This window comes from Ranitomeya variabilis, chromosome 5 (assembly GCF_051348905.1).
Source record: "Ranitomeya variabilis isolate aRanVar5 chromosome 5, aRanVar5.hap1, whole genome shotgun sequence".
In the NCBI taxonomy this organism is placed as follows: domain Eukaryota; kingdom Metazoa; phylum Chordata; class Amphibia; order Anura; family Dendrobatidae; genus Ranitomeya; species Ranitomeya variabilis.
In genome coordinates, this window is record NC_135236.1 from 621,727,110 (window position 1) to 621,753,993 (window position 26,884).

At 42.6% G+C, this 26,884-nt stretch overlaps 1 protein-coding gene across 1 annotated transcript in view; it reads left to right on the plus strand.

Annotated features, from left to right (window-relative positions):
* Positions 1-26,884, plus strand: part of GABRB2 (gamma-aminobutyric acid type A receptor subunit beta2) — a 528,104-nt gene that overhangs the window by 223,732 nt on the left and 277,488 nt on the right. The window contains exon 4 of the mRNA XM_077266112.1: positions 22,951-23,171. Within this exon, the coding sequence (XP_077122227.1) occupies positions 22,951-23,171 (221 nt within the window). The remainder of the gene's footprint in view (positions 1-22,950; positions 23,172-26,884) is intronic.

Below are 26,884 nucleotides of genomic sequence, written 5' to 3' on the forward strand. Positions count from 1 at the left end.
AACGCCGTAATAAGCATGAGCATCCCCCTAATGCGTCTGCTGATGCAAAGTTTGACGCACATAAAGGAGCAGGCGTCTGCACCAGAGGAAGAGGAAAGCCTTGATGACAGTCAGCCATTGTCTGGTCAGGGCAGTGTACAGGACGAGGTAGCGGGCGAAGAGGAGGTGGAGGACGAGGAGGATGATGGGGATGAGTATATTTTTAATGCCGAACCTTTCCCGGGGGCACAGGAAATTGGTTGCGTGTCACGGCCGGGTTCTGGTTTTTTGAGGGACACAAGTGACGTAGATTTGCCTGCAACTGCCCCTCAACCAATCACAACCGGAGATTTTACAACTGGAACTTTGGCCCACATGGCGGATTATGCCTTACGTATCCTAAAAAGGGACACACGCATTACAAAAATGATGAACGATGACGATTACTGGTTGGCCTGCCTCCTTGATCCACGCTATAAAGGCAAATTGCAAAATATTATGCCACATGAGAACTTGGAACTAATATTAGCAACCAAACAATCAACTCTTGTTGACCGTTTGCTTCAGGCATTCCCAGCACACAGCGCACGTGATCGTTCTCACACGAGCTCCAGGGGGCAGCAGACTAGGAGTGTTAGGGGTGCACACATCAGAAGTGGCGTTGGACAGAGGGGTTTTCTGACCAGGTTGTGGAGTGATTTTGCTATGACCGCAGACAGGACAGGTACTGCTGCATCAATTGAAAGTGACAGGAGACAACATTTGTCCAGTATGGTTACTAACTATTTTTCATCCCTTATCGATGTTCTCCCTCAACCGTCATTCCCATTTGATTACTGGGCCTCCAAATTAGACACCTGGCCAGAATTGGCAGAATATGCATTGCAGGAGCTTGCTTGCCCGGCAGCAAGTGTCCTATCAGAAAGAGTATTCAGTGCTGCAGGTTCAATATTAACCGAAAAAAGGACTCGTCTGGCTACCCAAAATGTTGACGATCTAACATTCATTAAAATGAACCACAACTGGATTTCGAAATCTTTTGCCCCACCTTGCCCGGCCGACACCTAGCTTTCCTATGAAAGGCTCTTGCCTGTGAATTACTTTTCTAATGTCTAATTTGCTGCAGCTGATTGTACAGCATACGACATGTTTACACCTCCCTAAATGGCCAAACTCCCCACACGGGGCCGTGGTATCGCGACTTGGCGCAAGCACCCGTGAGACTGCTGTTTGTCTGAAGAGGTGGGTGTGCTCGCTTTTGGTTGACGGCATTGCTACTGGGTCCCTCATAGTACAATGTAGTGTCTCTGGCGGTGGTGGTGCACACCCAACGTCAGACACACCGTTGTAACATGAGGGGCCCTGGGGCGGTCCCGCCGGCCTCTAGAGAGTTCCCCCCTACCCCAGCTCAAAATGTGCTCTACCACATGCAAAATTATGTCGCACAGCTCCACCAATCTTTAGTCTATTCGCTGACATCATTCAATGTCTGGCACTGACAATACAAATTTGTAGACATCTATGATGCAACTTAAAGTAGTCTGTGTCTGTGTCCTATATTGGCACCATTAAATAGTTACTGCCAAATTACTATGTCAGAAACTCAGCAGATGAGCCCACCCCTGTACCTAAGTATGCCACCTTTTTTTTTGTTTTGGTTGTTTTGCGAGACATTAACATCTATTTATATTTTGGGAGTACTGGGACAGACACTCCTTGCACTACTCCTCCACTCACCACCAAGCTGCCCGTGTATCCATGTAACCGCTGTAAAACTGCCATGAGCCTATTGTTTGTTATTTTAGGCCTTTGAAGCCTGTCTGCGGTCCCTCCTTCCACTAGTCCTCCACTGACCAGACCACTGCTGCCCGTGTACCCCTGGAACCAATTATAAAGTGCCTACAGCCAGCCCATTTTCTTATGTTAGGCCTTTGAAGCCTGTCTGCGGTCCCTACTTTAAATACTCCTCCACTGACCACCAAGCTGCCTGCCCGTGTATCCATGTAACCGCTGTAAAACTGCCATGAGCCTATTGTTTGTTATTTTAGGCCTTTGAAGCCTGTCTGCGGTCCCTCCTTCCACTAGTCCTCCACTGACCAGACCACTGCTGCCCGTGTACCCCTGGAACCAATTATAAAGTGCCTACAGCCAGCCCATTTTCTTATGTTAGGCCTTTGAAGCCTGTCTGCGGTCCCTACTTTAAATACTCCTCCACTGACCACCAAGCTGCCTGCCCGTGTATCCATGTAACCGCTGTAAAACTGCCATGAGCCTATTGTTTGTTATTTTAGGCCTTTGAAGCCTGTCTGCGGTCCCTCCTTCCACTAGTCCTCCACTGGCCAGACCACTGCTGCCCGTGTACCCCTGGAACCAATTATAAAGTGCCTACAGCCAGCCCATTTTTTTATGTTAGGCCTTTGAAGCCTGTCTGCGGTCCCTCCTTCCACTAGTCCTCCACTGACCAGACCACTGCTGCCCGTGTACCCCTGGAACCAATTATAAAGTGCCTACAGCCAGCCCATTTTTTTATGTTAGGCCTTTGAAGCCTGTCTGCGGTCCCTCCTTCCACTAGTCCTCCACTGACCAGACCACTGCTGCCCGTGTACCCCTGGAACCAATTATAAAGTGCCTACAGCCAGCCCATTTTCTTATGTTAGGCCTTTGAAGCCTGTCTGCGGTCCCTACTTTAAATACTCCTCCACTGACCACCAAGCTGCCTGCCCGTGTATCCATGTAACCGCTGTAAAACTGCCATGAGCCTATTGTTTGTTATTTTAGGCCTTTGAAGCCTGTCTGCGGTCCCTCCTTCCACTAGTCCTCCACTGACCAGACCACTGCTGCCCGTGTACCCCTGGAACCAATTATAAAGTGCCTACAGCCAGCCCATTTTCTTATGTTAGGCCTTTGAAGCCTGTCTGCGGTCCCTACTTTAAATACTCCTCCACTGACCACCAAGCTGCCTGCCCGTGTATCCATGTAACCGCTGTAAAACTGCCATGAGCCTATTGTTTGTTATTTTAGGCCTTTGAAGCCTGTCTGCGGTCCCTCCTTCCACTAGTCCTCCACTGACCAGACCACTGCTGCCCGTGTACCCCTGGAACCAATTATAAAGTGCCTACAGCCAGCCCATTTTTTTATGTTAGGCCTTTGAAGCCTGTCTGCGGTCCCTCCTTCCACTAGTCCTCCACTGACCAGACCACTGCTGCCCGTGTACCCCTGGAACCAATTATAAAGTGCCTACAGCCAGCCCATTTTTTTATGTTAGGCCTTTGAAGCCTGTCTGTGGTCCCTCCTTCCACTAGTCCTCCACTGACCAGACCACTGCTGCCCGTGTACCCCTGGAACCAATTATAAAGTGCCTACAGCCAGCCCATTTTCTTATGTTAGGCCTTTGAAGCCTGTCTGCGGTCCCTACTTTAAATACTCCTCCACTGACCACCAAACTGCCTGCCCGTGTATCCATGTAACCGCTGTAAAACTGCCATGAGCCTATTGTTTGTTATTTTAGGCCTTTGAAGCCTGTCTGCGGTCCCTCCTTCCACTAGTCCTCCACTGACCAGACCACTGCTGCCCGTGTACCCCTGGAACCAATTATAAAGTGCCTACAGCCAGCCCATTTTCTTATGTTAGGCCTTTGAAGCCTGTCTGCGGTCCCTACTTTAAATACTCCTCCACTGACCACCAAGCTGCCTGCCCGTGTATCCATGTAACCGCTGTAAAACTGCCATGAGCCTATTGTTTGTTATTTTAGGCCTTTGAAGCCTGTCTGCGGTCCCTCCTTCCACTAGTCCTCCACTGACCAGACCACTGCTGCCCGTGTACCCCTGGAACCAATTATAAAGTGCCTACAGCCAGCCCATTTTCTTATGTTAGGCCTTTGAAGCCTGTCTGCGGTCCCTACTTTAAATACTCCTCCACTGACCACCAAGCTGCCTGCCCGTGTATCCATGTAACCGCTGTAAAACTGCCATGAGCCTATTGTTTGTTATGTTAGGCCTTTGATAGCCTGTCTGCGGTCCCTACTTTAAATACTCCTCCACTCACCACCAAGCTGCCTGCCCGTCTATCCATGTAACCGCTGTAAAACTGCAATGAGCCTATTGTTTGTTATTTTAGGCCTTTGATAGCCTGTCTGCGGCCCCTACTTGCAATACTCCTCCACTGACCACAATGCTGCCTGGAGTGCCTGCCTGTGTATCCATGTAACCGATGTAAAACTGCCATGACTGCCTACTGTTTGTTATTTTAGGCCTTTGATAGCCTGTCTGCAGCCCCTACTTGCAATACTCCTCCACTGACCACACCAATGCTGCCCGTGTACCCCTGGAACCTATTTAAAAGTTCATAGAGCCTAGTTATATATTTTATTTACTATTAATAAGGCCATGATGGACTACGCTGTACCACGCTACAAGCTAACCAGTCGACACTTCTTTTGCGAGAAAAGCCATCCCAACCCTCCACCAGCATGTAGAAGACCGCATTGTCCATGCACTCTGGCAATCTGTGAGTACAAAGGTGCACCTGACAACAGACGCATGGACCTGTAGGCATGGCCACGGAAGATTACGTGTCCATTACGGCGCAATGGGTTAATGTGGTGGATGCATGGTCCACAGGGGACAGCCTACTAAGTCTGTCTGCAGTCCCTAATTCAAATTGTCCTCCACTGTCTAAATCGGAGCTTCCACCTTCTGGCTTTCGGCCTATAGTATCAGAAATTAAACTGCATTTGGCCTTCAACTTTGGTTAGGGCCTACTAACGGCTTCTGCCCCTCCCTGGTGTTGCCCTCAACTAAATAAAGCTGAGCTTCAACCTTCCGGCTCTCATTAAGTGGTTTTAAAAAAAAAAAAATGGTGGTTAGGGCCTACTAACGGCTTCTGCCCCTCCCTGGTGTTGCCCTCAACTTAATAAAGCTGAGCTTCAACCTTCTGCTCCAAATTACCATTTTAAAAAATGCAATAGGCTTTTCCGGCCTACTAAAGGTGTCTGTCTGTGTGCCCCTGCCTGGTGTTGCCCTCAACTAAATAAAGCTGAGCTTCAACCTTCTGCTCCAAATTACCATTTTAAAAAATGCAATAGGCTTTTCCGGCCTACTAAAGGTGTCTGTCTGTGTGCCCCTGCCTGGTGTTGCCCTCAACTAAATAAAGCTGAGCTTCAACCTTCTGCTCCAAATTACCATTTTAAAAAATGCAATAGGCTTTTCCGGCCTACTAAAGGTGTCTGTCTGTGTGCCCCTGCCTGGTGTTGTCCTCAACTAAATAAAGCTGAGCTTCAACCTTCCGGCTCTCATTAAGTGTTTTTTTTAAAAAAAAGGGTGGTTAGGGCCTACTAACGGCTTCTGCCCCTCCCTGGTGTTGCCCTAAACTAAATAAAGCTGAGCTTCAACCTTCTGCTCCAAATTACCATTTTAAAAAATGCAATAGGCTTTTCCGGCCTACTAAAGGTGTCTGTCTGTGTGCCCCTCCCTGGTGTTGTCCTCAACTGAACAAAGCTGAGCTTCCACATTCTGGCTTTCGCCCTATACTATCAGATATTAAACTGCATTTGGCCTACTAGTGTGGTTACGCCCTTGAAACAGTGTCTGCTGCTCTTGGGTTTGCTACTCCACTGAACAAAGCAATGCCGCCTGTTTAGTCCTGTTACCAATTTTGAACTGCATGTAGCCTACTTTATTCTTTGGCCCTATATCTGTTTCCTCCTCATCCTGCCCATTGCCCAGCCACTGCTAAATGAGTCTGCTGGTACATTGACCTAGACCACTACATTCCCCTTGTACTCTACACAGCCAGAATCTGACCCTGCTGAAAGTAAGGTTCCCCTTCCCGCATGTTATACCACCTTACACAGGGACAAAGAGGAAGGTGCAGATGAAAGTGCAGGTTCCTTCATCAGGTGGGGGGGCATACTCGTTGGCGACGTCACTGGCACAGGGCCCCTCAGAGTACGCAAAAGTGTCGCTGCTGGTGGGAGGCGCCCCCGCCATGCAAACACACCGCCGTACTTTGAGGGGCCCTGTGCCAGTGGCAATGCGAACGAGTGGCCCCCCCCCTGCTTGCTCAGGATCACAGCACTTGCAACTTTTAAATACTTACCTTTCCCTGCAACACCGCCGTGACGTAGTCCGCATTTCCTGGGCCCACGAAAAACTTGAGCCAGCCCTACTCCCCCCACAACTTTCCCCCAATTCCCTATGCCCAACTATTGTTATACAGTTAATTAAGATTGGCAAGCTTCAGAAACAAGAATGGATGTTTTTGGCATTAAAATGGGCACTGTAGGTGTTTTCCTGGCCTCCACTCACTGCCGACTATGCTTCCCCATTGACTTGCATTGGGTTTCGTGTTTCGGTCGATCCCCGACTTTTAGCGATAATCGGCCGACTGCACTCGACTCGACTCTGGACAAAATCGGGTTTCCCAAAACCCTACTCGATCTTAAAAAAATTAAAGTCGCTCAACCCTAATCTTGACCTGTTGAGCAGGGTCTCCAGAGGAGCGAGATTTCAAAGAGAGAAACAATTTACAATTGTTCCTGAAATTCAGGAAGGTAGATCTATCTCCAGAAAAAAACTCTGGAATAGGAATTCTCGGTTCAGACATGGGAGTGTGAACAACGAAATCCTGTATGTTTTGAACCTTTGCCGCGAGATTACTCAGGCTGGAAGCCAAACTCTGGACATCCATGATAAACAGCTAAGATCAGAGCCATTCAAGGGTTAAGAGGAGGTAAGAAGCAGCTAGACAGCAATTAAGGGCTAGGCAGCAAAACTCTGAAGGAAAAAAAAAAAAATTTCCTTGAACACTTCTTTTCCTCCTGCTTCAGCCCAAACAATTAACACTTTGTGTGCTGGCTATACTGTCATGAATCCCCAATGGCTAGGGATAGCACAGGACAAGCAAAGTATAACAAATATCGGACGAGCTCTAGGGTGATGGAACCTGGGCTGACCGCTGCCCTACGCCTGACAAACACAACTAGAGATAGCCAGGGAGCGTTCCTACGTTGGTTCTAGACGCCACGCACCAGCCTAAGAGCTAACTAGTACTGCAGAGAAAACAAGACCTCACTTGCCTCCAGAGGAATTAACCCCAAAGGTATAGTTGCCCCCCACATGTATTGACGGTGAAATGAGAGGAAGGCACACACATAGAGATGATGTATATAGCTTTAGCAAATAGAGGCCCGCTGAAAACTAGAAAGCAGAATGATACAAAAGGGGACTGAGCGGTCAGCAAAAAACCCTAATCAAAAAAACCATCCTGAGATTACAAGAACCCATGTGCCAACTCATGGCACATGGGGAGAACCTCAGTCCACTAGAGCAACCAGCTAGCATAGAGACATTCTAAGCAAGCTGGACCAAAAACCAAACAACTGAAAATCAGCACTTAGCTTATCCTGAAAGATCTGGGAGCAGGTAGGCAGGAACCAAACAGAGCACATCTGAACACATTGATAGCCGGCAAGGGAAATGACAGAAAGGCCAGGTAAAATAGGAAACACCCAGCCTCTGATGGACAGGTGGAAACCAAAGGCCGCAACCCACCAAAGTCACCCAGTACCAGCAGTAACCACCAGAGGGAGCCCACCAACAGAATCCACAACAGTATTGTGTGTTTGAGCACTAGTTTTGTCTGAGGTTTTTTTCTTTGTCACTTTAGTTTGCCTGTTTTTAACCCCTTTCTGTCAATAGACGTACTATTCCGTCCATGTGGGGTGGGCCCTACTTCCCAAGGACGGAATAGTACGTCATACGCGATCGGCCGCGCTCACGGGGGGAGCGCGGCCGATCGCGGCCGGGTGTCAGCTGACTATCGCAGCTGACATCCGGCACTATGTGCCAGGAGCGGTCACGGACCGCCCCCGGCACAATAACCCCCGGCACACCGTGATCAAACATGATCGCGGTGTGCCGGCGGTATAGGGAAGCATCACGCAGGGAGGGGGCTCCCTGCGTGCTTCCCTGAGACCCCCGCAGCAACGCGATGTGATCGCGTTGCTCCGAGGGTCTCCTACCTCCCTCCTCGCCGCAGGTCCCGGATCCAAGACGGCCGCGGCATCCGGGTCCTGCAGGGAGGGAGGTGGCTTACCGAGTGCCTGCTCAGAGCAGACACTTGGTAAGCCTGCAGCCCTGCACAGCAGATCGTCGATCTGACAGAGTGCTGTGCACACTGTCAGATCAATGATCTGTAATGTCCCCCCCTGGGACAAAGTAAAAAAGTAAAAAAAAAATGTCCACATGTGTAAAAAAAAAAAAAAAAAAATTCCTAAATAAATAATAAAAAAAAAATCTTCCCATAAATACATTTCTTTATCTAAATAAAAAAAAAATCAAACAATAAAAGTACACATATTTAGTATCGCCGCGTCCGTAACGACCCCACCTATAAAACTATATCACTAGTTAACCCCTTCAGAGAACACCGTAAAAAAAAACAAAAACAAAAAAAAAACGAGGCAAAAAACAAAGCTTTATTCTCATACCACCAAACAAAAAGTGGAATAACACGCGATCAAAAAAGACGGATATAAATAACCATGGTACCGCTGAAAACGACATCTTGTCCCGCAAAAAACGAGCCGCCATACACCATCATGAGCGAAAAAATAAAAAAGTTATAGTCCTCAGAATAAAGCGATGCCAAAATAATTATTTTTTCTATAAAATAGCTTTTATCGTATAAAAGCGCCAAAACAAAAAAAAAATGATATAAATGAGATATCGCTGTAATCGTACTGACCCGAAGAATAAAACTGCTTTATCAATTTTACCAAACGCGGAACGGTATAAACGCCTCCCCCAAAAGAAATTCATGAATAGCTGGTTTTTGGTCATTCTGCCTCACAAAAATCGGAATAAAAAGCGATCAAAAAAATATCCCGTGCCCGAACATGTTACCAATAAAAACGTCAACTCGTCCCACAAAAAACAAGACCTCACATGACTCTGTGGTCTCAAATATGGAAAAATTATAGCTCTCAAAATGTGGTACTGCAAAAAATATTTTTTGCAATAAAAAGCGTCTTTCAGTGTGTGATGGCTTCCAATCATAAAAATCCGCTAAATAACCCGCTATAAAAGTAAATTAAACCCCCCTTCATCACCCGCTTAGTTAGGGAAAAATAAAAAAAATGTAAAAAATGTATTTATTTCCATTTTCCCATTAGGGTTAGGGCTAGGGTTAGGGTTAGGGCTACAGTTGGGGCTAAAGTTAGGGTTAGGGTTGGGGCTAAAGTTAGGGTTTGGATTACATTTACGGTTGGGAATAGGGTTGGGATTAGGGTTAGGGGTGTGTCTGGGTTAGAGGTGTGGTTAGGGTTACCGTTGGGATTAGGGTTAGGGGTGTGTTTGGATTAGGGTTTCAGTTATAATTGGGGGGTTTCCACTGTTTAGGCACATCAGGGGCTCTCCAAACGTGACATGGCGTCCGATTTCAATTCCAGCCAATTCTGCGTTGAAAAAGTAAAACAGTGCTTCTTCCCTTCCAAGCTCTCCCGTGCGCCCAAACAGGGGTTTACCCCAACATATGGGGTATCAGCGTACTCGGAACACATTGGAGAACAACATTTGGGGTCCAATTTCTCCTGTTACCCTTGGGAAAATACAAAACTAGGGGCTAAAAAATAATTTTTGTGGGAAAAAAATTTTGTTTCATTTTTACGGCTCTGCATTATAAACTTCTGTGAAGCACTTGGTGGGTCAAAGTGCTCACCACACCTCTAGATAAGTTCCTTAGGGGGTCTACTTTCCAAAATGGTGTCACTTGTGGGGGGCTTCAATGTTTAGGCACATCAGTGGCTCTCCAAACGCAACATGGCGTCCCATCTCAATTCCTGTCAATTTTGCAGTGAAAAGTCAAACGGCGCTCCTTCCCTTCCGAGCTCTCCCATGTGCCCAAACAGTGGTTTACCCCCACATATGGGGTATCAGCGTACTCAGCACAAATTGTACAACAACATTTGGAGTCCAATTTCTTCTTTTACCCTTTAGAAAATAAAAAATTGGGGCGAAAAGATCATTTTTGTGAAAAAATATGATTTTTTATTTTTACGGTTCTGCATTATAAACTTCTGTGAAGCACTTGGTGGGTCAAAGTGCTCACCACACATCTAGATAAGTTCCTTAGGGGGTCTACTTTCCAAAATGGTGTCACTTGTGGGGGGTTTCAATGTTTAGGCACATCAGTGGCTCTCCAAACGCAACATGGCGTCCCATCTCAATTCCAGTCAATTTTGCATTGAAAAGTCAAATGGCGCTCCTTCGCTTCCGAGCTCTGTCATGCGCCCAAACAGTGGTTTACCCCTACATATGGAGTATCGGCGTATTGGCTTATGGAGTATAACATCTTTTGGGGTCCATTTTTTCCTGTTACCCTTGGTAAAATAAAACAAATTGGAGCTGAAGTAAATTTTGTGTGAAAAAAAGTTAAATGTTCATTTTTATTTAAACATTCCAAAAATTCCTGTAAAACACCTGAAGGGTTAATAAACTTTTTGAATGTGGTTTTGAGCACCTTGAGGGGTGCAGTTTTTAGAATGGTGTCACACTTGGGTATTTTCTATCATATAGACCCCTCAAAATGACTTCAAATGAGATGTGGTCCCTAAAAAAAAAATGGTGTTGTAAAAATGAGAAATTGCTGGTCAACTTTTAACCCTTATAACTCCCTAACAAAAAAAATTTTGGTTCCAAAATGGTGCTGATGTAAAGTAGACATGTGGGAAATGTTACTTATTAAGTATTTTGTGTGACATATCACTGTGATTTAATTGCATAAAAATTCAAATTTGGAAAATTGCGAAATTTTCAAAATTTTCGCCAAATTTCCATTTTTTTCACAAATAAATACAGGTAATATCAAAGAAATTTTACCACTATCATGAAGTACAATATGTCACGAGAAAACAATGTCAGAATCACCAGGATCCGTTGAAGCGTTCCAGAGTTATAACCTCATAAAAGGACAGTGGTCAGAATTGTAAAAATTGGCCCGGTCCATAACGTGCAAACCACCCTTGGGGGTGAAGGGGTTAATCAATAAAATTACGTTTTAGTTAGGGCAGTGTTAACTCCAATTTCACCTGATCTGCAGGGACAGGGGGAGTGGTACTTCAGCCCAGGGGGAGTGGCTTCACCCCCCCGTGGCTACGATCGCTCTGATTGGCTGTTGAAAGTGAAACAGCCAATCAAAGCGATTTGTAATATTTCACCTAAAAAACTGGTTAAATATTACAATCCAGCCATGGCCGATGCTGCAATATCATCGGCCATTGCTGGAAACACTTATGTGATCCCCCCACCCCACCGATCGCCCCCCCAAGCTACCGATCTGTGCTCCGCTCCCCTCCGTATTGTGCTCTGCTCCCACGTCCTCCTGTCCGCTCCCCCCATGCACCTATGCCACCCCCCGTGCTCCGACGCCCCCCCCCCCGTGCCCCGATCTCCCCCCTTATACTTACCGAGGCTCCCGGTGTGCATCCGTCTTCTCCATGGGCGCCGCCATCTTCCAAAATGGCGGGCGCATGCGCAGTGCACCCGCCGAATCTGCCGGCCGGCAGATTCGTTGCAAGTACATTTTGATCGCTGTGATAGGTTCTATCACAGCGATCGAAATAAAAAAATAAATAACCCCCCCCTTTATCACCCCCATAGGTAGGGACAATAATAAAATAAAGAAAATATTTTTTTTTCTTTTTCCACTAGGGTTAGGGTTAGAACTAGGGTTAGAACTAGGGGTAGGGTTAGGGTTAGGGGTAGGGTTAGGGGTAGGGGTAGGGTTAGGGGTAGGGTTAGGGTTATGGCATGTGCACACAGTGCGGATTTGGCTGCGGATCCGCAGCGGATTGGCCGCGGATCCGCAGCGGATTGGCCGCGGATCCGCAGCGGATTGGCCGCTGCGAATTCATAGCAGTTTTCCATCAGGTTTACAGTACCATGCACACCTATGGAAAACCAAATCCGCTGTGCCCATGGTGCGGAAAATTCTGTGCAGAAACGCTGCGTTGTATTTTCCACAGCATGTCAATTCTTTGTGCGGATTCCGCAGCGTTTTACACCTGTTCCTCAATAGGAATCCGCAGGTGAAATCCGCACAAAAAAACACTGGAAATCCGCTGTAAATCCACAGGTAAAACGCAGTGCCTTTTACCTGCAGATTTTTCAAAAATCGTGCGGAAAAATCTCACACGAATCCGCAAAGTGGGCACATAGCCTTAGGGTTAGGGTTGGAATTAGAGTTAGGGTTGGAATTAGGGCTAGGGTTGGAAATAGTGTTAAGATTAGGCTTGTGGTTAGGGTTACAGATAGGGTTAGGGGTGTGCTGGGGTTACAGTTGTGGTTAGGATTGGGATTAGGGTTAGGGTTGGGATTAGGGTTAGGATTAGGGTTAGGGTTGGAATTAGGGTTACGGGTGTGTTGGGGTTAGGGTTGTGGTTAGGGGTGTGTTGGGGTTAGGGTTGTGATTAGGGTTATGGCTACAGTTGGGATTAGGATTAGGGGTGTGTTGGGGTTAGTGTTGAAGTTAGAATTGAGGGGTTTCCACTGTTTAGGCACATCAGGGGTCTCCAAACGCAACATGGCGCCACCATTGATTCCAGCCAATCTTGCGTTCAAAAAGTCAAATGGTGCTCCCTCCCTTCCAAGCCCTGACGTGCGCCCAAACAGTGGTTTACCCCCACATATGGGGTACCAGCGTACTCAGGACAAACTGGGCAACAACTGTTGGGGTCCAATTTCTCCTGTTACCCTTGCAAAAATAAAAAAATACTTGCTAAAACATAATTTTTTGAGGAAAGAACAATTATTTTTTATTTTCACAGCTCTGCGTTATAAACTTCTGTGAAGCACTTGGGGGTTGAAAGTGCTCACCACACAACTAGATAAGTTCATTGGGGGGTCTAGTTTCCAAAATGGAGTCACTTGTGGGGTGTTTCTACTGTTTAGGCACATCAGGGGCTCTGCAAATGCAACGTGATGCCGGCAGACCATTCCATCAAAGTCTGCATTTCAAATGTCACTACTTCCCTTCCGAGCCCTGACGTGCGCCCAAACAGTGGTTTACCCCCACATATGGGATACCAGCATACTCAGGACAAACTGGGAAACAATTATTGGGGTCCAATTTCTCCTGTTACTCTTGCAAAAATAAAAAAAAAAATTGCTTGCTAAAACATAATTTTAGAGGAATGAAATTTTTTTTTTTATTTTCACGGCTCTGCGTTATAAACTTCTGTGAAGCACATGGGGGTTCAAAGTGCTCACCACATATCTATATAAGTTCCTTGGGGGGTCTAGTTTTCAAAATGGGGTCACTTGTGGGGGGTTTCTACTGTTTAGGCACATCAGGGGCTCTGCAAATGGAATATGACCCCGGCAGAGCATTCCATCAAAGTCTTCATTTCAAAACATCACTACTTCCCTTCCGAACCCCGACGTGTGCCCAAACAGTGGTTTATACCCACATATCTGGTATCTTCGTACTCAGGAAAAACTGGACAACAACATTCTGCGTCCAATTTCTCCTGTTACCCTTGGGAAAATAAAAAAATCCGGGCTAAAAATCATTTTTGAGGAAAGAAAAAATATTTTTTTATTTTCACGGCTCTGCGTTATAAACTTCTGTGAAGCACCTGGTGGTTTAAAGTGCTCACTATGCATCTAGATAAGTTCCTTTGGGGGTCTAGTTTCCAAAATGTGGTCACTTGTGGGGGAGCTCCAATGTTTAGGCACACAGGGGCTCTCCAAACGCGACATGGTGTCCGCTAACGATTAGAGCTAATTTTCCATTCAAAAAGTCAAATGGTGCGCCTTCCCTTCCGAGCCTTGTCGTGCACCCAAACAGTGGTTTACCCCAACATATGAGGTATCGGCGTACTCAGGAGAAATTGCCCAATAAATTTTAGGATCCATTTTATCCTGTTGCCCATGTGAAAATGAAAAAATTGAGGCTAAAATAATTTGTTTGTGGAAAAAAAAGTACTTTTTCATTTTTACGGATCAATTTGTAAAGTACCTGGGGGTTTAAAGTGCTCACTATGCTTCTAGATAAGTTCCTTGGGGGGTCTAGTTTCCAAAATGGGGTCAGTTGTGGGGGAGCTCCAATGTTTAGGCACACGGGGGCTCTCAAAATGCAACATGGTGTCCGCTAAAGATTGGAGCCAATTTTTCATTCAAAACGTCAAATGGCGCTCCTTCCGTTCTGAGCCCTGCCGTGCGCCCAAACAGTGGTTTACCCCCACATGTGAGGTATCGGAGTACTCAAGACAAATTGGACAACAACGTTCATCATCCAGTTTCTCCTTTTACCCTTGGGAAAATAAAAAATGTTGCTACAAGATTATTTTTGTGACTAAAAAGTTAAATGTTGCCTAAGTTTACCACTAACATGAAGCCCAATATGTCACGAAAAAACAGTCTCAGAATTGCTAGGATCCGTTGAAGCGTTCCTGAGTTATTACCTCATAAAGGGACACTGGTCAGAATTGCAAAAAATGGCCAGGTCATTAAGGTCAAAATAGGGTGGGTCATGAAGGGGTTAATTTTTGCAAGAGCTGTATATGAACAGATTCTTCTCACAAAACTAGAATATCACCAAAAAGTTAATTTATTTCAGTTCTTCAATACAAAAAGGGACACTCATATATAGAGTCATTACAAACAGAGTGATCTATTTCAAGTGTTTATTTCTGTTAATGTTGATGATTATGGCTTTCAGTCAATGAAAACCCAAAAGTCATTATCTCAGTAAACTAGAATAATTTATAACATCAGCTTGAAAAATGATTTTAAAATCCGAAATGTTGGCCTACTGAAATGTATGTTCATTAAATACATGCAATACTTGGTTGGGGCTCTTTTTGCATCAATGCAGTATGGTATGAAGACAGTCTGTGGCACTGCTGAGGAGTTATGGAAGCCCAGTGTACTTTGTAGCCTTCAGCTTGTCTGCATTGTTGGGTCTGATGTCTCTCATCTTCCTCTTGACAATATCCCATAGATTCTATATGAGGTTAAGGTGAGTTTCCTGGCCAATCGGGCACAGTGATACTGTTGTTTGTAAACCAAGTATTGGTAGTTTTAGCAGTGTGGACAGGTGTCAAGTCCTGCTGGAGAATGACATTTCCATCTCCAATAAGTTTGTCAGCAGAGGGAAGCATGAAGTGCTCTAAAATTTCCTGGTAGATGACTGCGCTGACTTTAGTCTTGATAAAACACAGTGGACCTACACCAGATGACATGGCTCCCCACCCATGACTGACTGTGGAAACTTCATACTAGACCTCAAGCAGCTTGTATTGTGACCACTCAACTCTTCCTCCAGACTCTGGGACCTTGATTTCCAAATGAAATGCAAAATGTACTTTCATCTGAAAACAACACCTTGTACCACTGAGCAACAGTCCTGTTCTTTTTCTCCTTGGCCCAGGTAAGACACTTCTGGCATTGTCTATTGGTCATGAGTGGCTTGACACAAGGAATGCAACACTTGTATCCCATGTCCTGCATACGTCTGTGTGTGGTGGCTCGTGAAGCAATAACTCCAGCAGCAGACCACTCCTTGTGAATCTCCCCCATATTTGTTAATGTCCTTTCCTTAACAATCCTTTCAAGGCTGCAGTTATGCCGGTTGCTTGTGCACCTTTTTGTACCACACTTTTTCCTTCCACTCAACTTTCCATTAACCCCTTCATGACCTTGGGATTTTCCGTTTTCCCGTGTTCGTTTTTCACTCCCCTCCTTCCCAGAGCCATAACTTTTTTATTTTTCCATCAATTTGGCCATGTGAGGGCTTATTTTTTGCGGGAAGAGTTGCACTTTTGAACGACATCATTGGTTTTAGTATGTCGTGTACTACAAAACGCAAAAAAAAATTCCAAGTGCAGTGAAATTTCAAAAAAAGTGCAGTCCCACACTTGTTTTTTGTTTGGCTTTTTTGCTATGTTCACTAAATTCTAAAACTGATCTGCCATTATGATTCTCCAGGTCAGTACGAGTTCATAGACACCTAACATGACTATTTTTTACCTAAGTGGTGAAAAAAAATTCCAAACTTTGCTAAAAAAAAGAAAAAAAATTGTGCCATTTTCCGATACTCGTAGCATCTCCATTTTTCATGATCTGGGATCGGTTGAGGGCTTATTTTTTGCATGCCGAGCTGGCGTTTTTAATGATTCCAATTTGGTGCAGATAAGTTCTTTTTATCGCCCGTTATTGAATTTTAATACAATGTTGTGGCGACCAAAAAAAACGTAATTCTGGCGTTTCAAATTTTTTTCTCGCTACGCCGTTTAGCGATCAGATTAATACTTTTTCTTTATTGATAGATCGGACGATTCTGAACGTGGCGATACCAAATATGTGTAGGTTTGATTTTTTTTTATTCATTTATTTTGATTGGGGCGAAAGGGGGGTGATTTAAACTTTTATATTTTTTTTATTTTTTTCACATTTTTTTTTAAACTTTTTTTTACTTTTGCCATGCTTCAATAGCCTCCATAGGAGGCTAGAAGCAGGCACAGCGTCATCGTCTCTGCTACATAGCAGCGATCTGCTGTTCACTGGTATGTAGCAGAAAATCAGGTGTGCTGTGAGCGCCGACCACAGGGTGGTGCTCACAGCTGCCGGGGATCAGTAACCATAGAGGTCTCAAGGACCTCTATGGTTACTATTCTGAAGCATCGCCGACCTCCGATCATGTGATGGGGGTCGGCGATGCCATCATTTCCAGCCGCCCGGCCGGATGCGATAGTTAAATGCCGCTGTTTGCGTTTGACAGCGGCATTTAACTAGTTAATAGCCGCGGACAGATCACGATTCTGCCCACGCCTATTACGGGCACATGTCAGCTGTTCAAAACAGCTGACATGTCCCGGCTTTGATGCGAGCTCACCGCCGGAGCCCGCATCAAAGCCGGGCTTCTGACCTCAGACGTACTATCCCGTCCGAGGTCAGGAAGGGGTTAATATGCTTGGATACAGCACTCTGTGAACAGCCAGCTTCTTTAGCCATGATCTATTGTGGCTTTCCCTCCTTGTGGAGTGTGTCAATGACTGCCTTCTGGACATCTGCCAAGTCAGCAGTCTTCCCCATAATTACTGAAACAGTCTAAGGCTATGTGCACACGTTGCGGATTAGGCTTAGAAATTTCTGGTGTGGATTCTGTCTCTCCTGGCAGAAAACGCACCTGCGGTTTTTTGTGCAGTTCCGCAGCATTTTTTTGTGCGTTTTTGCTGCGGTTTTTACCCCTGCGGTTTTCTATAATGTAATGGGTACAAAAACGCTGCACACAAAAAAGAAGTGACATGCTATTACTTAAAAACTGCAGTGATTCCGCAGCGGATTTTCCGCAAAGCGTGCACAGCATTTTTTTTTTTTTCCATTGATTTGCATTGTACTGTAAATCAATTGCGGATCTGCAGCGTTTCTGCACCTAAAAAAAACGCTGCGGATCGGCAGCAAATCCGCAACGTGTGCACATACCCTAAGGGGCCTTTTTTAAACGCTTAAGAAGTCTTTGCAGGTGTTTTTTTGTTAATTATTCTAATTTACTGAGATAATATATTTTGGATTTCCATTGGCTGTAAGCAATAATCATCAACATTAACAGAAATAAACACGTGAAATAGATCCCTCTGTAGTGACTCTATATAATATATGAATTTCTCTTTTTGTATTGAAGAACTGAATTAAATTAACTTTTTGATGATATTCTCATCTTGTGAGAAGCATATGTAGATATATTTATATACTTTATACATACTGTATATGTGAATGATTTAATTAAAAACTATTTTGAGGCAACAGTTTTGTTTAGTTTTCATCACTTGTGCAAAAAATATATATATTGCATAAAAAACAAAGTGTAAGTCCAGTCATAATTTTGTGTACACCACATACAAATAATGTTTAAAATTCACAGTATAATGTTCTTACAATTGCTAAGTGGCTTTCAAGTTTCTTCAACCCATAGGCTCGTGCCAGCTAAGAATGATAATCGCAGCATTACTTTCTCCAGCCCCAGTGCGAGTTCTCCGCCTCTGCTACCCATCACTGTACAGGCTGCTGTGGTGACTTCACGACAATTGCAGTCTTCATTGTGTAAAAATTTGGCAGCTTTTCAAAGTGTTTTTTGAAACCTGGTGTAAATACTTTGTTGAATCAGCACCTAAATTCTAAGACCAGATGCTCCAGCATTGGTATTCCACGTATAATGCAAACTTTTCCTAAATCAGCATGCTAGGAGGGCAAACATAGCTTTTTTAAAATTATACTTGAGATAAACCACAGTGATAAGATCAGATGATATGTAAGATTACAAAAAGTTAGAAAATGCAACATTTTCACTCACTATATATGTTGTAGTGGATTATGAATCGTATTCGATTGACACATTAATTTTAAATTTTTAAAGGGAATCTGTCAGCAGGTTTTTGCTACATTTGAGAGCAGCACAGTGTAGGAAAAGAGACCCTGAGTCCATCAATATGTCACTTAGTTAACTGGGTGATGCAGTTGTGATACAATCCGTTTTTAGATCTAGCAGAGTTCAGAAAGCTGACCCTGCCCACACTGCAGCTTTCTGTGCACATTATACATTGACAGGGAGCTGCTTATCAGAGGAGAAAGCATGGTCAGACTAGCAGTTGTGTGGGCTGTAGTCCGAGCAGTGATAATATCCTAGTGTTAGAACCTTCATTGTAAGAAAACAACAGCACACAGCCTAGTAAGTGACACATAGCTGAAATCTGTGTTTCAACTCCTATCTGCTGCTATTTTCAGATTACTTAGCAAAAACCTGCTAACAGGTTCAGTAAGGTGGCTGTACATCAATGTAACACTATAAACCTGCAAATTAACCATATACCTGTAGGTTAATAGCATGTGAGGACATGACAGATTCCCTTTAAGTGGTGTAAAAAAATCAGTTTCCATATTTTTCACCGTTTCAGTGTTTATTGAATGATAATTATTTTTATAATTAGTTTGCACAATTATGCACACAACAATACCCAATTTTTTTTTTCATTATTTTTTTTTTACATTTCAAGAAGAGGACAATTTAAACTTTATATACTACTGTATATATTGTTTCATTGATTAAAAATATATATATATATATATATATTTTTTTTTTTTTTTCATTTATAACCTCTTTATAGCCTTGTTTTACGTTTTGCTCTTTCATTTTTTTTTCTCCTCTTTTTCCTAGAGACATAACTTTTTAATTTTTCCATCTTCTTGGCCATGTAAGAGCTTGTTTTTGTGGGGTGAGTTGTACTTTTGAGTGACACCGTCTATTTTATCATTTGATGCACTGGAAAGCAGGAAAAAAAATCCAATCACGTTGAAATTGAAAAAAAGTGCAATTTCACAATTTTTTTTTTACCATGTTCACTATATGGTAAAACTGACCTGCAAATATGATTCCCCAGATCATTACGAATGCGAAGATATCAAACATGTATAGTTTGTTTTTTTATTTAAGCAGTGAAAAAAAATTCCAAAATTTGTAAGAAATACTTTTTTGCTTGTGTCACCATTTTCAGAGACCTGTAACATTTTTATATTTCGGGATCTGGGGTTTTGTAAGGGCTTACTATCTGCATCCTGAGCTGATGTTTTCATTGATACCACTTTGGGGTAGTTGTGATCTTTCGATCACCTCTTATTGCATTTTATTGCAAAGTTGTGGCGGTTTTATTTATTTTCTTGTTACGCCGTTTACCAATCGGATTATTTTTTAAAAATATTTTAATAAATCGGATATTTCTGAACTCAGCAATGCCAAATGTGTATTTTTTTCCAATTGTTTTACTGTTTTATTTTTAATGGAGCAAAATGGATGTGATTTGAACGTTTTGTATATATTTTTTTTTTTCATATTGTTTCATGTTCTTCTATACAATGATAAACTGGGTAATTAGTAAAAATTAGTAAAAAATGTCTTACTTTTTTTAGCAGTCCGTCCCCATTGGATACTGGAAGCTGAGATCATCTGATTGCTTGTGCTATACATAGCAGTGTTTCAGCTACAAGAAGTGACTGTAGCACTGATCACATCATTTAATGGTAAAGGGAACTTGTCACATGAAAAAATGGTATTATCCTACAGATATAGGGTTAATCTGCAAGTTAGTAGGGTTGTAAACCTGCCAATAACCCGGCACTTAGAACCACTCTGCCAAGAAAAAAAATAACTTAATTCCTTCCGGTACTGTTTGGGTTTCAGTCACGTGGGTGGCACCGAGACGTATCCAGTCACTGCTCTTTGTATAGAGAGCAGCAGCTGTAATGCCCCCCATATTGATTGTCAGCAGGATAAACATTAGAGATGGCGGCCAGTCAGTGTTGTTACAGTCACCACTCTATACACCGAGCGGTGACTGAACCCCGCGTTGGTGCTGCTCCGTGACTGAAACCTGAACTCTATCGGAAGGAACACAGTTAATTTCCTAACTGAAGTGGGGCACTAAGTGTCGGCACCAGACAGGATCAAAACACTACCTCCAGATTAACCCCATATCTGCTGGTTAATGGCATTTTTTCACTTGACAGGTTCCCTTTTAAGTGCTGGCTATGTAACACAGAAGACAACCATGTTACAAGTGGCGGGGTCAGCTCTGTTTAGTGATAGCACACTTTTGCCATTCATGTATGGTGATTGTCACTAAGGGGTTATTACTTATTCAAAGGGTTGATGATGGGTGGTATTCAAGACATGCTTCATCACTGTAAGACTATATCAATGAAGAATCCTATAATATTACTCCTTTGATACAGAAATAGAAGCAAGTAGGTGTCATTTTACATTCCTGTCTCTATGCCTACCGAAAGAATTCAAGTTAGAGGTTCTGGAGGAGCAAGATTTTAACAATGTCACTTGTCACCTGTTTAAACTGTGCACTGTAAAGTGTATGTCGTATATAGCTCCGTGCACACATGCCACTGTTCTACATACAGACTGTCATGTATCCCAACAACAGAAATGATGTGACGCTTATTTGCCGTGAGGACCTGACTATGGATGCATGATCATACACCGGTATAGCAGGGGAAACAGTTTTCTGTTCTCAAACTGTGAGTCTGGCCTCACCGATGAGGTGCCCATTCGTTGTTGCTGAGGGTCAAATAGGAGTCATTATTCACAGAAGTGACTATACACTTCACAGAGCTTCTCTGGTTTGCCATTAAAACTGACTCATTCTGTACATATTTTAATATTTTACAAATCTCAGGAGATAAAAATATAAAATTGAGCAATATTTTTCATTATGGCACTATCTTGCACCAATAATGGTCAGACCTAGGTACCGCTTTGTAGTGGACTTTGTTGCCAATGGCCCAGCTGTGATATTGGCCCACTGCTCAGTTACATATAAATATTACATTTTCCTCATTCACAACTGTATCTTTCTTCTATACAGTTATAAACTGGGTAATTTTTAAATGAATGATGAAATGCTACATTTTTCATTATATAGTGAATCAAATTAATTGGTCCAACTACTGTTCCACTCCTGCACAGGGGCCCACCAGGGGATTTGCCTGCTTCACCATGGGCCAGTCCGAGCTTACTGCTTTGATCTGTCTGGTGAGATCCAGGCACCATTATGGTTTGTCAGGTGTGGTCACAGACGAAGGTTGGGAATCCCTACTATAGACTTCAATGCACATTAACTGTAATGTTAATTCCCTACATGGATCACATCTGAGGGCTTTATTAAGGTCTAGGATGACCACTTCTGCCAAATGATAGGAACAGTATCATAAAGATATGTTCACATCTGTTTATAGCTCACAACCCATGACTCATTGTCAGATCTGTTATATGAAGGATATGGCGCTAAATGTATCAAGGCGCTGTAGAGATCGTACACACTTAGGTGCGGCAGGAGGAAAACATAAGGTGTGCTTCTTTTTTTAAAAAAAGTCTGTGCGGGTTTATTCGCTTCATAAACCCAGCAGTAACAACAATTGGTAAGTGACCTTCCGAGCAGGCAAAACAACACAAAACTGCCGTTAGCTGGGCTCTCTGCTCCCTCAGGCAGGCTCGGTTTGGAGCCACACATTCAGGAGGCCTTCTACCTCCCAAAACACAGGCCATGTGCCAAACAACAACCTCCATTATGTAGGCCATAGGCACACCCACAGGTAAGGGATGTGGGTAGCCAGACCCGCCCATCTCTCACAGCTACCCACAACACGGACCCAACTGCACTAAAGGACATCTTAGTGCTGACGTGCACCAAAGCAAAATACTCTGGGTTGCATTGCAGGGAGCAGCCATCTCTATGACTCATACCTCCCATTGACTACATGGCCATTAGCCTCCTTACAGCATCTAGTGAGCTCCATCAAAGTTTCCATTGGGTTTGAAGGAAGACTAGATGAACATACAAACAATAAGTCAGTGGCAACTTTAGTAAATGGTAATCCACAGACTAAGAGCATGGAGCCAGGATTAGCAGTGCCAGACTCCTGCCAGATTAATGCTGAACCACAGGGCTATTATATATCAATTTCTGATTTTATTCCCATATGCAGTTTCTCTCCATTATTTTCTTTACTTGTAAAACTCATTATAAAAGATGACTTTTTGCATATGGTGTGGTGTATATTAATATACAGTCAGAACTGTATTGCTTTGCTGAATGAATATACCATTCTCAGTGTATTAAAAGCTTTGCCTGCCCCAGTAATTATTAATGCAATAATTAAAAGAAGATTGTGAAAATACATTTACTACTGTCAGACCACACAGAATTATCTCCTAAATGTTCATAGATGGATTCAGTATTAAATAAAAAATGTTATAATATATCAAAAGTAAGAAAGCTATATAATTTGCTCAGCCATTTGAGAGCTATTCTAGACCTTGAAATACATGATGAAGCTGCGTTTCGCCTGCTGTAAAATAACACTACGGAAATGTATTAAAATTAGTTATTGTCTGTGCTTTTTCTTTCAGGACTACACACTGACAATGTACTTTCAGCAGGCTTGGAGGGATAAAAGACTTTCATATTCAGTGATTCCTTTAAATTTGACCTTGGACAATAGAGTGGCGGATCAGCTCTGGGTTCCTGATACATACTTTTTAAATGACAAGAAATCCTTTGTGCATGGCGTTACAGTGAAGAATAGAATGATTCGTCTTCATCCTGATGGCACCGTACTGTATGGTTTAAGGTCAGTCTGCAACAAATACTCTTACTTGATTGCATGGTCTCACAATTCAGCACATTAAGTTCATTATCGAGCATAATACTCTTTTGCATACTAAGTTCATTGTAACCCTGACTTTGCAATTTACTGTTATCAGCATGACTTTGGGAAAAAGACAGATTTGAATTTGGATTTTCAAGGAAAACTTTAGAAAGTAATATTTCCTTCTTGGTAGTCAAGTCCAAATATTAAGACTTTGATGGCTTGTGTGCTCAATCAATTGATTTTTTTTTCATATATATTTTAAAATGCATATATATAATTTCTTAAGGCCATGAGTGATATAAATATGACCTTCTACGGGTGCCTATAGAGGTGAGGGACCCATAGAAAATATAAGAATAGGACCCCTTTGGAGATCTAGTTGATAGCACCACGCTTTCTGACAGGACCTTAGGCTAAGGTCACATAGCGTTTTAGTATATTTTCAGTGGCTCTATAGGGGCTTAAGTCCGAAGCCCTGCAAAACAAATTGAGGTGGGCACTGAAATGTAGTCAACTGAGCCTTGGTATACCGTCTCAACTAGGTGCATGATGTTGGACAGAACACACTGTGACTTCTTCTACATCATTATAATCAATTTGCCTGTCAGTGCATACAACAGAACCCCATTTTGCATGTAAGCCTTCGAATGTAAACCCCAAAGGAGCCACTAAACATATGCTAAAATTATGTGAACATAGCCTAAGGTGCTGTCAAAAAAGTATGCTGTTATCAACCAGATCTCGAAAGGGTTCCTATGTAAATATAGCCTAAATCTTCTCCAAGTTTTATAGTAAAAGTTGTTGCTTATTTGCTGCCATCTTCTTGGCTACCTTCCAGACTCTTATTTATATATGGTCTTTGAAGAGGGTGATCACTGCACTGGTTCTTCGCATTTATTAAACTAAGGAATGTAGCAACCATGCCCAGTAAACCTCTCTCTCGAGACCCCATGATACCTACCAGGTCTACCTTTGTGATATGTACACTCTTGTGCCCTTTCCTGAAACTAACTATAGATGGGGAAAAGGAAGCCTGTGTATATTACCAAGATCTCAGTCCTTGTGTTGTTTTATCCAGAAGTTAGCATAGCAATATTGAATTGAATAATGCAATCTGAAGTATTGACTATGGGCTCATTGCCACAAATGTACTGTGGATTATCAAAGAACAAGTCAAAAATGTGGTTCCAATGTTATAAAACAGCATTGCTTCTAAAAGAGAATATGATGCCAGAGAATATAAACTCACACAGTGTTTATGGCCCCACAGTTATTGATGCACCAACCATGCTCAGTGTCTCCAAAATCACATCATGCTGACTGAACAAGCTGTGCATGACAGAAACAATGTACAGCAGACAACCCATCCTATTTACATTCTTGTGGGACTTTTGGCATGAAATCAGGTTGATGGCCATGATAATTTACAGCAGACAAAAACAAAATTGGATCAGTTTAATGTTTTTTTTTTAAGTCGTTGGGGGTTCAGACATTGTGACATTGGTCATAACTTGATAAAAGTGGTAGCAGTACAAAGGGAGCATTGTGTTATCTCATCTCCTGCAAATTCAGCAAAATTGTGACCAGCTGTGGCTACCATCTCGCTGAACAGTAAATGGCTTGGAAAAGGTTAAAAAGTAAATTAAAAAAAAGAAACCACATACTAAAATCTCTGGACGACCCTTGTCTCTGTTCGATTCTTCGTGCCTCCATCACTTCGCATGTTACAGCGATGAGCAGGTCACTGAATTAACTGAACAAGCTTCGGTGGTTACTCTTGGTTGGTCATCCCAGCCTAGAAGGAGCACAGAGCCACGACTTCCTGCTTGTGGGGCTTGCTTGTGACTGGATCTCTGGCCTGGATTAAACACCGGGACGAAGATGCTAAGTGAATGAGGCATGGAGGACTGGACAGCGGGCAGGGAGTCCGCAGGAATAGCCAGAGAGGTAAGCAAGCAGTGAGGTTTTTTTATTTCCTATTTTATACATCTTACATTTATTATGCTCTGGGGTCTGGAATAGCGTAAGGGTAAACCTATGTAATCACATGGAGTGACTAAGAAAATGATAGGTATGCTTACTCTAAGTCTTCACATTTTTTAGCAGTTAATGCAGATCTGATACTATAATTATGTGGATGGTTAAGTGTATTAAGCCATTAGGAAGAGCGACTGTTCTGCCATTTTACAATCCAAGCTAAGACTACAAGTCTTTAAGCTTAAAGTCATGGAGAACTTTGAACTATTCTCAATTAAGCTAAGTTCTACTCATTGATTGCAATAATGGATTGTGTATCCACCACTTTACAAGTCTGTTTCCCATTAGCACAACCATTTTGTCTTTTAATGCATTGATTGATTGATGCTGTAATGTCTAATGATGTTTAATTCCATTTGGAGGATTCTTTTAATTTAATGCACATTATGAATTATGGTGTCAGGTAGTATTGTTCTTAAAGGTTTGTATATATATATATATATATATATATGTACTGTATATATAGGTTTTATCTATATTTCAAGTAAAATCATTTATTTAGGGTGCATTTAATGTTGTGATTAAAGTAGGAACAATTACACATTGGTAATTGTTGCTTTGTCCTATGATTGATTTTAGTTATTTTAAACATACTATGGATTACACTTGTGGATCTACTAGTGACCTAGTAACTAGTGAATCACTGTGGCATTTGAAAATTATTTTATAACTTAAGCCCAATCAGGAAAACTTGGTTTTCTGCCACCAAATGTACTTTTGTCTTCTCTAAGGTGATTTTAAGGGTAAAAAGGCAAGCTTTTTTAAAGTTCTGAAAACATTCCAGTTTGGCATCATAATATGCAGCTCTGGCAAAAATCGTTTCACGTGTACAAAACTATTACTGCAGGTTTTACATCATAGAGGACAAAAGCCTCTGTGATACATATCTGCCATCCGCCAGTCCAACTTACAAAATACAGCTCTGGGAAAAATTAAGGGACCACCACATGAAAACCCTGTCATGGGCAGACCTGAACCCCATTGAAAACCTCTGGAATGCAATCAAGAGGATGATGGATAGTCACAAGCCATCAAACAAAGAAGAACTGCCTAAATTTTTGCTCCAGAAGCAGTGTGAAAGACTGGTGGAAAGCATGCCAAGACGCATGAAAGCTGTGACTTAAAATCATGGTTATTCCACGAAATATTGATTTCTGAACTCTTCCTGAGTTAAAACATTAGTATTGTTGTTTCTTAATAATTATGAACTTGTTTTCTTTGCATTATTTGAGGTCTGAAAGCATTGTTTTTTTTTGTAATTTTGACCACTTCTCCTTTTCAGAAAAAAAATACAAAATGTATTGCTTGGAAATTCAATGACATGTTCTCAGTAGTTTATCGAATGAATGAAAAATTTACATTTTACTCAAAAATGTACCTATAAAGAGAAAAATCAGACAAACTGAACATTTTGCAATGGTCTCTTAATTTTTGCCAGAGCTGTATATAAGTAGTATCACTTATGACCAAAAAACATGTAGCAGTCCATGCTACTTAATAAAAGATCAATGTTATTAGTCAAATAGCAATATTAATATTTAAGAAAATAACAATAAAGTAATAATATTTTAAAAATATGCATATCAAGCAGATACACAAGGATCAGTGAAAAATAACCCGGTTAAAGGGCAAGGATTACTGCCAATACAAAAAAC